We start from the raw sequence: 12,012 nt of genomic DNA on the forward strand, positions 1-12,012 counted from the left end.
CTTGACCGCCAGAATCTATAACATTCAGATTGATGCTGAATAGCCTCAACCTCCCCTTCCCCGCAGAAGACCACACTGTTTAAAGAACGTTAAGGTGTTTCTTTAGGTATGGGGCAGCATTTAACAGTTATCTCAGTACTCACCTAAAAGTACCCCTCTCCACATCCTGTCCACTTAGTCGGACATGGATCCCTTCTTTCAGAAAAGATCCAAAAGCCATGTATTCTGCTAAGGCCCAGTCAACAACCCTGTTCTTGGTCATTTCCAAGCGGGCTCTCAAAATCCGAGAGAGTCCTACATTGGAATAAAGATTAGAAATCAATGGACCAACTTCAGAGATATTTTGGATTCACATTATATTCACCATTCTCCTTCCCCACTGGCTAAGTTAAACACAGATCTCCTAATAGGCTCTACTAATTCTTCTAGAACTGAACTGCTAGCAAAGTAAAGTAACTTGTTTCCCCAGGCAAAGGGTTGCCTAATGTTCATACCTTTTTTTAGAAGGACGTAAGATTGTCCTCAGTAGTTTCTGACACAACCAATTAAAAAGACTCACGGTGAAAAGACCACTTCTTAAAAGATTTATTTTCACATCTCTAACACCAAGTACTGTTTTATAAGAGAATGAAAATATCAGCTCTCAGGTTTGTGATTTTTCCTTCTCTCTTTCTCATTTTTTTCTTGGCGTTTGTCTTATTGGACTTCTGGAGATGTTACAAAGAGAAACCGGCCTGATTAATCAATACTACAAATATCATATAAATAGGAAACTGTAGCAGCTGTCAACAAGTTTTCAGTTGGTAAGCAAAAGCTGGTTTGTTGGGAGATTTTTCGTTGGGTTTTTTTTGTTGTTTGTTTGCGGTTTGGGGTTTTTTTGTTGTTGGGTTTGTTTTTTGTTGTTTTATTTGTTTGTTTGCTCTGGGTTTGGCTTTTTTTCTTTTTACAGTGAAGATTTTATAACTTGATAAGCCAAAATGTTAAGTTGCAACACTGACTTTTAAGGGGAATAAAACTTCAAATTCGCACACAGGTTCTTCCAGCTTTAAGGCATAAGCCTAGTGTATTCTGTGTCACTTGACACCATCTTATTTTCACATCTGCCCCAATGCTTTCTGTAAGCTGTCCTATTTGTTATTTTGACTATTTCCCTTTGTTACTTTTGCCATTTTTACAAAAATCCCCCTGCCTTCTTTCCACATAATTCTCTCATTGAAATCATTGCATTTTAAGTAAAAAAAAAAAAAATCAGTCTTGAAAATTTTCTCTTTAGAATATACTGAAAGTTTGATAAAACAAAATAATCTTCCAATTTTTTGTTGAAAGTCTGTGAGATATTAAGCTGTTGCGTTCTAGTGGAAGGACAAAGTACTTCAAAAGTGCTCTTCCCCTTTAATTCTCCCAAAATTTTCTCTTTCATGGCCTTTTAAACTGTGTAAAAAAATCTAGCAGACCAAAGTTTGCTTTGAACCATAAATCCATCTTATGTACTGGCAAGTGTTACTTAGTGTCAATGGTTAATCAAGTTACTAAAGAAAGACTGTGTTACCTTTTTAATTAGAATGTCTAATATTAAATTTTATTGGCTGACTGTAATTTCAAATTTATCAGTGTCACAACAAAGTGCACAACTGTGTAGAAGAGTTTAAAAGTTAATCTATTAATTGTATCTATCTGCTCAAGAAGCTTGCAATTGCTAACTGGGAAAGCCCTGCTATCATTACTTGTAGTAGTGTTTAATTGTCCCAAAGGAACACAAACACACAGAACACATACAGCAGACACAGTTTATCCCTTGACAGATGACTCTGGAGAAGAAAGATTAGCTAGAGATTTTACCAAGAAAAAAAAAGCTCTTTCTTCTGATTCTAAGTACTTTCCCTACCAGCCAACAGAAAAAAAAAACAAACCACCCCAACCCCAAAAAAAAAAGCTCTCTAAACAAATTATCTCCATGTTTCCCCATGGAATGAACTTGTTATTGCTCCCTGTAGAGCTGCTAGACGTCAACCTGATCAGGGAGTCAAAGAATCAACTCCGAACTTTGACAGAGTGCCAGGCGCTCCCCGGTGAGACAGGCACACTTCTTACAGTAATAGATGCCAAATTCAGAATTGAATCTCGTCAGACCAAAAGCTAAGACTTTTTGAGAAAATGCTAGGTATGTGCTATCGTCAATGCCAAATGGTTAGTTGAAAGAAAAACTGTGTCTGAATTTGCCCACAGAGTCCATTCAGCTGTACTGAAATTAGGCTCATGGTGTATCAGCAACATTGTCCTGTCTGAAAGGACCAAGCTATACTCCTGAGTAGAAAACTATCTAACTACAAGAAAAGTCTCTTAAGCAGACCTCAAATTACCACTGATTTTACCATTAAGAAAAACTATTAATAGTGCTTCCTGAAATGGGTGCCATACTTCCCAGTTAAGTGCCACTAACGTGCCGCATAGAAGCGGCATTTTCCACAAGGACTTGAAGAACAAAACGAGATATTAACTTAATGTTACAAAGTGACTTTTACACCTCCCTCAGAGGAAATTCTGTTTTAATGGGGTAGGGAACAGGAGTGGGGCGTGATACTGAAAGAATATTATTGTGAGAACAAGCAGCAGGACCTTAGCTGTTGCACTCTCTGTGCCCATAGGGTGGAAGAGTTAAAATAAAAGTCATGGGTATTTTCCTCTTTGGGAAATGGCCCAACAGCAACTTGTGTGCAGAAATATAAAATCTGAGCAAGAAACATAGCCAGTAGGACAAACAAAGACTCCAGCTGACCTGCATGTATTTTGAAGTCTTTGACTGGCACTGAACTAGCTACGTTGCCAATGTGAGTCAGAAGGTCTTCTGAAATGCCAGTTGGAGGACAAGACATGCTCTTGGGTTCTCCATCCACGTTAAAGAATCCTGGAAGTAAAAGATTTGGTGAGATGTTCAAGGACTGATTAATTTATTTAAAAACTCACGACTCTTAAAAGACATTCTAAGCAGCAGCCTAAGCCCAGTTCTTCACCTTTCACTGGGAGACACAATCATTTTGATTGTCTGCATGACAACAGAACTTGATCTCACAGGCAACACAATGATTCGTTTTGTTTCTGCTTTCACTCCCCGTGAAGTCCAACCACGTGGGCAGAGGCAGCCAATAAAAGGCACATGGCACCTCAATCCCTCAAAAAAAAAAAAAAAAAAAAAAAAAAAAAAAAAAAAGAAAAAGGAGAATGAGACAGACTTCTCCTTCCTGAAGGCACAGACAGTTAACATTACAGGAAAAACACTTCTCTGCTAAACTGAAAAGACATCTTTTTCAAAGTCACACCTTACTTTACATGTTTTTTAAGAAAAGCACCTCTTTCAAGTTGATCTGGCAGAATGTTTTATTTACTAAAATGGCAAATCAAAGGTCCCATATTTTATTTCAAAGGAACACTGTCTGATAAAAACCATTTAAGACTCCCAAGATATGGATTCAAAATAAAAGCACAATAATATTAACACTAGGATAAGCGAAAGGATGATTTTTACCAGGCCAAGGTGAATCAAGCCAATGCTTGATATGTAGGATCTTGTTATCCTTAGATCTAGTATATGCTTCTTCACATATTCTATCATACTTTGCAATTTCTTCCTGTAGGACAAAAACTTCCTTTTTAAAATGGATAAACATAACATCTTTGTATCGTACAGATGACACCTACTGTTCAGTAGGATAAAACCAGTTCTTTAACTCCAGAAGAAAACTTAAGCAATTATGCAAACAATTTCATTTTATCTCGGATCAAAATGTCTTCTGGAAACATGCTTACCCATATTACTCTAAATAAATTATTTAGTTTATTGGATAGGTGTTACACAGGAGACTACCGAGAGCTGAATTTGCAAGCATGGCTCTAGAATGAGACAGAACTGAAGTACCAAATACAATTTATAGTCATACTTCTAAGATCAGCATTATCCAGCTCTCATACTTCGGGATACGGAAGCCACTGAAGGCTAGAAAAGAACCTCCTAGGAAACTAGTCTGGCTTGGACAGTTAGCTAGCTAAGAATCTGCTGGCCACACCTATCGATGGCAACAGGTACAAAGCCATATAGAGGCAGAATGCCTCTACGATACCTGTATTTCAATCCAAAACCACACTCAAATTACTGAGCTAGCTAATCTTTAAAGTACTTAACAACAATGTTGCGCTCAGTCTGTACAGCAAAACATCCATCCAGGATCCTGGATCCAGTCTCCAAAGCCCATGACGCTACTGGCACACTCTTACAATGGATTCAGGACAGCTAGTTCTACACTAGCTGTGATCATTCTTGCAGATAACAGAATGCACCTCCACAAACTGTTTTTTTGTTGATCTACGATACGGTGTCACTACATAGCTACACCTTCTCAGAAGGTCCTTTGTTGCATCTGCACTCTACATATTCACTTTCAAAAAGATTAAGGTAGACCTAACCAGCTTAATACAGGCACCAGACTCCACACTGCATCCTTCTGGAAAATTTCAAATTATCTCTGAACTTAGTTGAATTATTGCAGGAAAATAAAAAGGTTACATTGATTTTATTGCATTATTGCTGCCTACAAGGCTGCCAAGGTTATTAATATGAAGCTACAGTTATACCTATGAGCATTCAAATACTGTCTTACTGCTGAATCAAGATTCTAGAGGTGAAGAACAGGTGACAAATGGATCCAACATCCACATCTGATCACCCTTTACAAGTCTCAGAATTGATCCTATCTATTTTATGTGAAAAATCCAAACCAAATTGAATCAGAAAGTGTCAAAGGGCAAAGACTTATCACAGTAATGAAAGGAAGGTTTTTAAGCAGACAACATACAGTGACAGTTGTGTCTTCCTACTGACAGCTTAAGTTCCCTTTAACTCTGTTGACGTGTACCTCAAACTCCTGCAGTGTCACAGTCCCATCTGCAATGAGTTTATCAGCGTACTTCTTCAGCACTGGCACCTGCTTATGAATCTGCTTGTACATTAGAGGCTGGGTGAACATCGGTTCATCCATTTCATTGTGTCCTCTCCTACGGTAACAAACCTACAAAGGAAAAGACTGTTTCTGTCGGTAAGGAAAAATGTAAAATGAAATCTTTCAATTCCATAGTTTTACAGAGATTTTAGGAGGTTTACGGTATAAAAACATTTATGGATTCTTGTGGGGCTGTTAGCTGTTTGGTTTTTTCAAACAAAGAAACTAAAAGGCGATTAAAAATCAAAATATGTTTCTTGACTGAGACTTCTAAGCCACAGAAAAATAAAAGACTGGTACATAATAGAGAGAATGAAAAGTTAAGAAAACCAAGACTTACCAAGTCAACCACCACATCTTTATTGAATGTGTTTCGCCATTCTGCAGCTACATTGCAGACATACATCACTGCTTCAGGGTCATCAGCATTCACATGAAAAATGGGAGCGTTTACCACACGAGCAACATCCGTAGGATATGGAGATGAACGGGCCATGCGGGGGTCTGTGGTGAAGCCAATCTAAAAATGCCAGAAACTTCCATTAAAATGTGGGCATCTCCCTCTACTTTGTTTTGAACGTTTGAGGTTTTAATTTAATAGTCATTTACACAGCAGTAGTATCAGCTTTTCATTTTGGCTAGCTAGCTTCTTTTTGCTCCCTTAAAAAGAAGACAAAGCAAACCTAATCCAATTAAGTGTTAGAAATTGAATGAAATAAATGTAGTTGATAAAATATTATCCATACAGAGTTGGTAGACACTATGATCTTTTTCAGGAACTTCCTAACAATTCTAATAAACAGAGGGGACAACACACCCAGCTAATAACAAACCAGAATACAGAGAAATACACTAGCAACTATTCAACAGACAAACCGATTGGAAAATGCTCTACTCATTACCTGGTTGTTGACCACAACATGAATAGTGCCGTTCGTGGTGTAGGATGGGAGGTCACTAAGATGAAACGTCTCATAAACCACTCCTTGTCCTGCAAAGGCAGCATCCCCATGTAGTAATATGGACATAACCTAAGAGGGAGGATTACACACACATATCAGAAAGCAAATCTGCAATTTAAGCTTCTCCGAAAGATTTCTTTGCTCGTTATTTCTGTAGTGCTTATAAAGCAGAACTGTATTTTTATAATAAACCATAGACTTGTCAGCATTCTGCTCCCTTTGCTCTGTTTGCAAATGAAAGTTTTAAGCCTACTTCCTGAAGTTCCCCTTGAGGTACCGTGTCAAAAACCTTATCTAGTTCAACAAGTGATACATCTCTTTTGTGAAGGGGGAAGAGAGGAAGACTGTGATACAAAACTACTGGTAAACTATTTTTATTAAAAATAACATGCAAAACTACCAGTATGGGTTACTATATTGAAAAAATCTTTACCTTTTTCCCTGCTGTATCCCCTCGATAAAACTGTTCAGCTTTTGTCTTCCCTTGTACAACAGGATCCACTGCTTCCAAGTGAGAGGGGTTAGCCATCAGGGACAGAGTGATTTTCTTGTTTGTTGCTCGGTTGATCCTCTCATGGTACATTCCCAGGTGATATTTTACATCCCCAGACCCCTAACATGCAAGATGTAGGCACAATTCAGGTATTTCATTCATACCAGCCGCATCCGATTGACTATGCCTAAAATTCGTGCTTCAGTCTGAAAAATACATCTGGCTTATTGTCCACCAGTATGCGCTATGGGTTTGACACTGTAATTTCAAATTGGAACACTGTTCCTATTTTATTATTTTAGTGTCGCTATCCAATATTGGATAATTATTTACAGAATATTTATACTCATTTCATTTACACGAAATAAAGATGCTTAGAGATTACAAACTCAGTCAAATGACCTGGAACTTAGTTATCTACAGTCACTGCTAAGATCCCTTCTGCATGTTAGGGGTACAGTATAGTCTTTAAATTTGTTAAGAAATTTCACCAAATCATATTCCTCAAACTAGAAAAGACAGCAATGCATTTCAGCAGCTGATAATGCTATTTTCATAACAACCATGACCATAATGACTAAAAACTAGCTTGAATGTTGACCTGTCTACATAGATCCATTGAAGAAGCATCTTACCTCATCAGCTGCTTCAAGTTTGGGATCGAACTGACAGAAGATCTGCTCCAGCTCTTTTCGGATTACATTAGCCAACACATTCAGCCTTCCTCTAAGAAAATTCCAAACATAGTTATGTTTCAAAAATGGTAATAATAGAGTTAACAGCATAAAACTTATCAAAATCAGCAAGCTATCTCTGTCAGAAATTTGCAAGAAGTTCACTTCAAACTTTTAAACCTCAAACCCTTCATTCTACCCTTCCCCCACTGTAAAGTTCCTCCAACACACCCCCTCAGACGTGTTACAACACCTAGTTACCCAAGTATGAGCAATGAAGTTTGTAGCTATCTAGCAGTTTTAACATGATGACATTAATAATCAACTAAGGCAGAAGTAAGTTTGATACCACCTCGCCAAGCCTTCTCAGTTCTAGACTCTATGCAATGGGATAGATACCATGGCTGCTGCCACATTTCTTGCAGCTTCAAAGTACACTGAAGAGTTTCACTAGCATTTACCCGTCAAGCCTGTAGCCTCTCACTGACAGGTATTTGTTGTAGTTCTGTGTTCCCATTACTCATTAGGGCTGACTCTTGCTACCCCAGCTTCTCCAATATCAACTTTGTTAATAAAGTTCTAGAACCTGAAACTTGTCTTAAGTCAATAAGCCCATTTGTTGGGAGGTTTCCATTGACATTACCTATGAGGCATCCCCATTATAACGTATTCAATTCCCATTTCACTGGATTTATCGATGATGGTCTTAAGTGCAGGAATCATTACTTCACATCCTTCCAAACCAAATCTCTTTTCAGAAGACCACTTGCGAGCAAGAAAGTCTTCAAATCTGCCAAAAGGAAACCCAAAAAACCAAGAGAGAGTGTCTGTATTAAGGTAACGTAGAAAATACTTATTGTCAAACATCTTTTAGCAAATAAAATTGCATTACACTGTTTTAAAACATCTCTGAATACATGTTTGCAAGCGTCAAAGTCAGTCACGTGTAGGGAAGGAGACATAGGAGAGAATTAAGTCCTTTTTCTCTTCCATCTGAGAAGTATTTACCAGGACTTTGAAACAATTCAGACAGGAAGAAGAGTCTCCACCTCAGACAAAATTCACTTCCCAAATTAAACTCAGCTCCTTCCCACCTATACAAAATATATGCTGATCACGGGAAAGGCAGACTAACAGCAAAGAAGTTTCTTTTATGGATTGAAGAAACCATAACAGAAAACCTCTATTTTCTGGAAGTAACAATTAAATACTTCTAGAAATACAATAGAAAGCACGCCTATTTCATAGGTCCTGTTCAATGGCAGGGCTCCTCAGACTGTGTGATGTAACGGTTGGTGGCATGCCAAGAACTAGGACACTGGTATCTCTGCCTCAGCTGCAGCCGGAGAAAGATGTCAATCCCTGACAGCTCTACATTCTTTCATTCTTTAATGCATTTGGGCCAGAGGCAATGTGAGTGGTTAAAAAGTACCTTTTAACAAACGCTCAAAGGATTATATGTTGTAAAGCTTGGAGATACAAAAGGCAAAGAAAATACATCTTCATGAAAATAACTGTATTGGTTGCATCATCTGTGCAACGCCTCGACTCATAACACTGCCGTAATCCATTAACACTCAGCTTATTCCTCATTTAGAACGCTGATATTTACCTCTTTAGATTGAAGTCCTAAAAGCAGTGAAATGAAGAGCTGCCAAAAGACTCTCCTTAGCTCACCCATCAATACCCTTACAATTCAGGCATCTAAGCAACAAGCCAGACCCTCAGCTGAGCTATGCTGCCAGAATTCCTCCGGCAAATCTGCAGGGCTATGCGAGTTTATATAAACTGAAAGTGGGGTCCCATGTGAACAGCAAGTCCTACAGGGCAAATCAAAGTGGTGGCTGTACACACCATTTTCCTCCTCTTTGCAGCTGCAAGTTAAGCCAGTGTCGGACAAGCAGAAAGTTCGTTATTTAAGGCAAACTGCCACTAAGTGCGTGGAATGACAATATTTCACAGTCACATCTTGCAAGTCCCCCACAGGCCACTGGGAGTTCGCACGGGCTGTCAGCTCATCCGCCGTCATTGCAGGTGTTCAGCAGCCAACGAGGAGCAAGTCTTACGAAAGGCAGTTACTCTCAGAAGGGATAATCTGCAAATGCTTGACCCTGCACAGGCTTAAGAAGATGCCCAGATCAGACTACACAATCAGGGTCTAACACGTTTATTAATGCACACGCAAAGTAGCTCAAAGATATGCAATGAGTATTTTACAGAAGGAAGAGTTAAAAATGACCCTTTGTTCAATAATCTACCAGTGAAAACACCACAAAGGATGAGAAAACCTACTTTAGAATTCATTTTCAAGTACCTAAAGTATGTAATGCTTGGAATGAGCATTTTTGAAAACGGCATTCTTGAGCAAAACAATGACTATCTGCTTTATGAAGCCACAGATCTCAAGAGCACAACCAGTTTTTCCACAAAACCAGATTTTTTTCTTGATCATTTTCAAACAAAAAAACCATGCTAGAGATAGCTGAATAGAAATTTAGGTAAAACTTTTTTCTTCCATTTTAAGCAGACAATTAATTTGGCAGAAGAACATTTGGCTCCTTCATATTACTAGAAACCCCAGATCTTTCCCCAGCTTAGACAGACAGGAATAAAAGCACAAGTTCGCATCTCAAAATGAATGGAGATGGTTCATACTGAGGGCTTGTTAAACAAACTTACTCAAGTGTAATACTCATTTGACTATTGAGTGACTTTTTTTTTTCCTGTTTAAATGAAACGTCTAAGCAGACTAACAATCTTGCTACAATATCAGCAAGCAAAACCTGGCAAAAATATCTTCCAACACCTCCAATGAGCACTTCATTTTTAAGTCTTTGAACATAGAAGCTTAATCAAAAAATGCTTCTTTATAAATCTCTAACTCTTGCGTTTATCAGAGGATATACAAACTGTTTTAGAATGTAAGAACTGTAATAAATCTCATGCCCGAGAAGACAGTCTTGTTCTAGGGGCAAGAGGGTGATTCACTCTCTGAGATCACAGTATTTCCATACAGATAGCCACAATGGGAGCAATCAATAAGCTGTTTCCAAACATGCTTTCATATATTGCAGAGACCAAAATTCCTGCATGACCTGGCAGCAAGAGGGCATACCTCAAAAGGAAAGGGGCAAAACCAGGACTTGAAATGACATTATGCCTCTCAAATCTGGTCCCATCTCGGCACAGCTTTACAAAGAGACCGTTAACATCCCAGCAAGTCAAACAATGCTCACGTCAACATTTCACCCATCTAAAAATTCACCTTAAGCTGACTGTTAGGATGGCTTCCTTTGACCATGTGCTACTAGAAAGATGCACAGTAAACAGAATATAGCAGAAGATCAGCATCCAATGTTGTTCTGACACCTATTTTCTGAAAAAGGTTAAGAGTCTTTAACACAGATGCATATTACTAGTCTGTTGTAACAATTTTCTCCCAGTTTATCTCCACAAGTCAATGAAAACATTGCCAGATATGTCACTAAAGGCTGCACAAGTGTTACAGAACACAACATGCCGTGATAATAGAATACTAAAAGTTACTGCGCAGACCCTGACATACCTCACAGAGCACACTTTCCTTTGATATCGCAGCTAAGTTAACTACACCCACCTGTACTCCAGATTTCACAAAGACTCTCCACCTCAGCAGCGTACAGACCACAACAGCTTCCTTCACCAGCCTACATCCAGCAGTGACAGAGCGGTTTCCCAGCACCACCCCAGCCTACCTCATTGAGCGCACCAGCCGGGCCAACAAAGTTCTTTTTTCCTCGTTAGTAAACTTCATAACCCCCGGCGTCTCAAACTTCTGCCGGATCCACTGGCACTGCTCCACATCATTGATGAACATAAACTCCAAGCCAATGTGTTGGCAGTAGGTGTTCTAGGATGTGAAAACACCAACACAGAAGCTTTAGGAGTTAATGGGCCATGAAGAAGCAAATACATTTATTAAATTATATTTTCTTCTGAAAGCTATCTTATCTTCTTCCTCTTCCTCACAGTAATCCTATAAGCAAATAAATTATTTTACTGAATCTTGTTTTGTGCCAGAAAGCTTTCTCTACAAAGTAACATTTCAAAATTTTCAATCTGGAAGATTCTCATTTGGTAAAACATTCAAAGTAGGCCAATAAACCTGCCTTAAACTGACTGGCATATTTCACCTAAGTCGCTACTGTTCCTACACACATAAGAGTGTCTTTTCTTTAGATGCACCAGCAAAGATTTCAAGTCATTTATCAAAGTTTACCCTGTCTTTTTTAAATGCCACCTGAAATCAAGTAATAAAGACAAGGATTTATTGTGAATGAAGCTATGAAGCCTCATGCAAATTATCAAGGCTAGAAATCTGAAGAAGAATGCAAGCAGCTGAGAGCAGAAAAAGAACAGGGAAAACTGCAAAGACACTTCAGAAATTTTATTTCCTTGTCGCATTTTTTTTATTTTCTTTTTCTTACCTTAAAAAAAAAAATTCACTAGAAAAATGTATCCAAAATACAAGTCAACAGAAGTAAGACCTATTGTAAGTTTAATTTGAGGCAAAACTACTCTGAACAGATAGTATGTGCTCTCTACTGCCTCTAAAAAGGAATGTTATGTTAACTTCAATTAAAAAAAAAAAAATCCAAAGTCTGGAGATAAGAGGGAATCCAGTGGGTTATTTCTCTCTAACACAAATCAGTTCCTTGAAGCTTTTAGATTTTGCTATTGCTTTTGTCCATTTATTTGCACGTTACAAGTTTAAGGATTATCTCTTGAAAATTGCTGCACAGATATGCTACAAGTGCAAAAACCAAAAAGCAAATACAGAGCTCAAATGCACAGAGTTGTTGTGGTTTAACAACTTAACATGCTTCAGCTAAACCAACGTAATAGTCAAACAT

The 12,012-nt window shown here is 38.3% G+C and overlaps 1 protein-coding gene across 1 annotated transcript in view; it reads right to left on the reverse strand.

Annotated features, from left to right (window-relative positions):
- The window catches only part of OGDHL (oxoglutarate dehydrogenase L), a 58,753-nt gene that overhangs the window by 26,520 nt on the left and 20,221 nt on the right, over nucleotides 1-12,012 (reverse strand). The window contains exons 6-15 of the mRNA XM_063338401.1: nucleotides 10,855-11,009; nucleotides 7,764-7,910; nucleotides 7,082-7,172; nucleotides 6,387-6,566; nucleotides 5,894-6,022; nucleotides 5,332-5,511; nucleotides 4,908-5,060; nucleotides 3,524-3,626; nucleotides 2,777-2,905; nucleotides 144-294 (exon numbers count right to left, since the gene is read on the reverse strand). Of these exons, the coding sequence (XP_063194471.1) occupies nucleotides 144-294; nucleotides 2,777-2,905; nucleotides 3,524-3,626; nucleotides 4,908-5,060; nucleotides 5,332-5,511; nucleotides 5,894-6,022; nucleotides 6,387-6,566; nucleotides 7,082-7,172; nucleotides 7,764-7,910; nucleotides 10,855-11,009 (1,418 nt within the window). The remainder of the gene's footprint in view (nucleotides 1-143; nucleotides 295-2,776; nucleotides 2,906-3,523; nucleotides 3,627-4,907; nucleotides 5,061-5,331; nucleotides 5,512-5,893; nucleotides 6,023-6,386; nucleotides 6,567-7,081; nucleotides 7,173-7,763; nucleotides 7,911-10,854; nucleotides 11,010-12,012) is intronic.

The sequence above is a fragment of the Chroicocephalus ridibundus genome, chromosome 6 (genome assembly GCF_963924245.1).
Source record: "Chroicocephalus ridibundus chromosome 6, bChrRid1.1, whole genome shotgun sequence".
Lineage (NCBI taxonomy): Eukaryota > Metazoa > Chordata > Aves > Charadriiformes > Laridae > Chroicocephalus > Chroicocephalus ridibundus.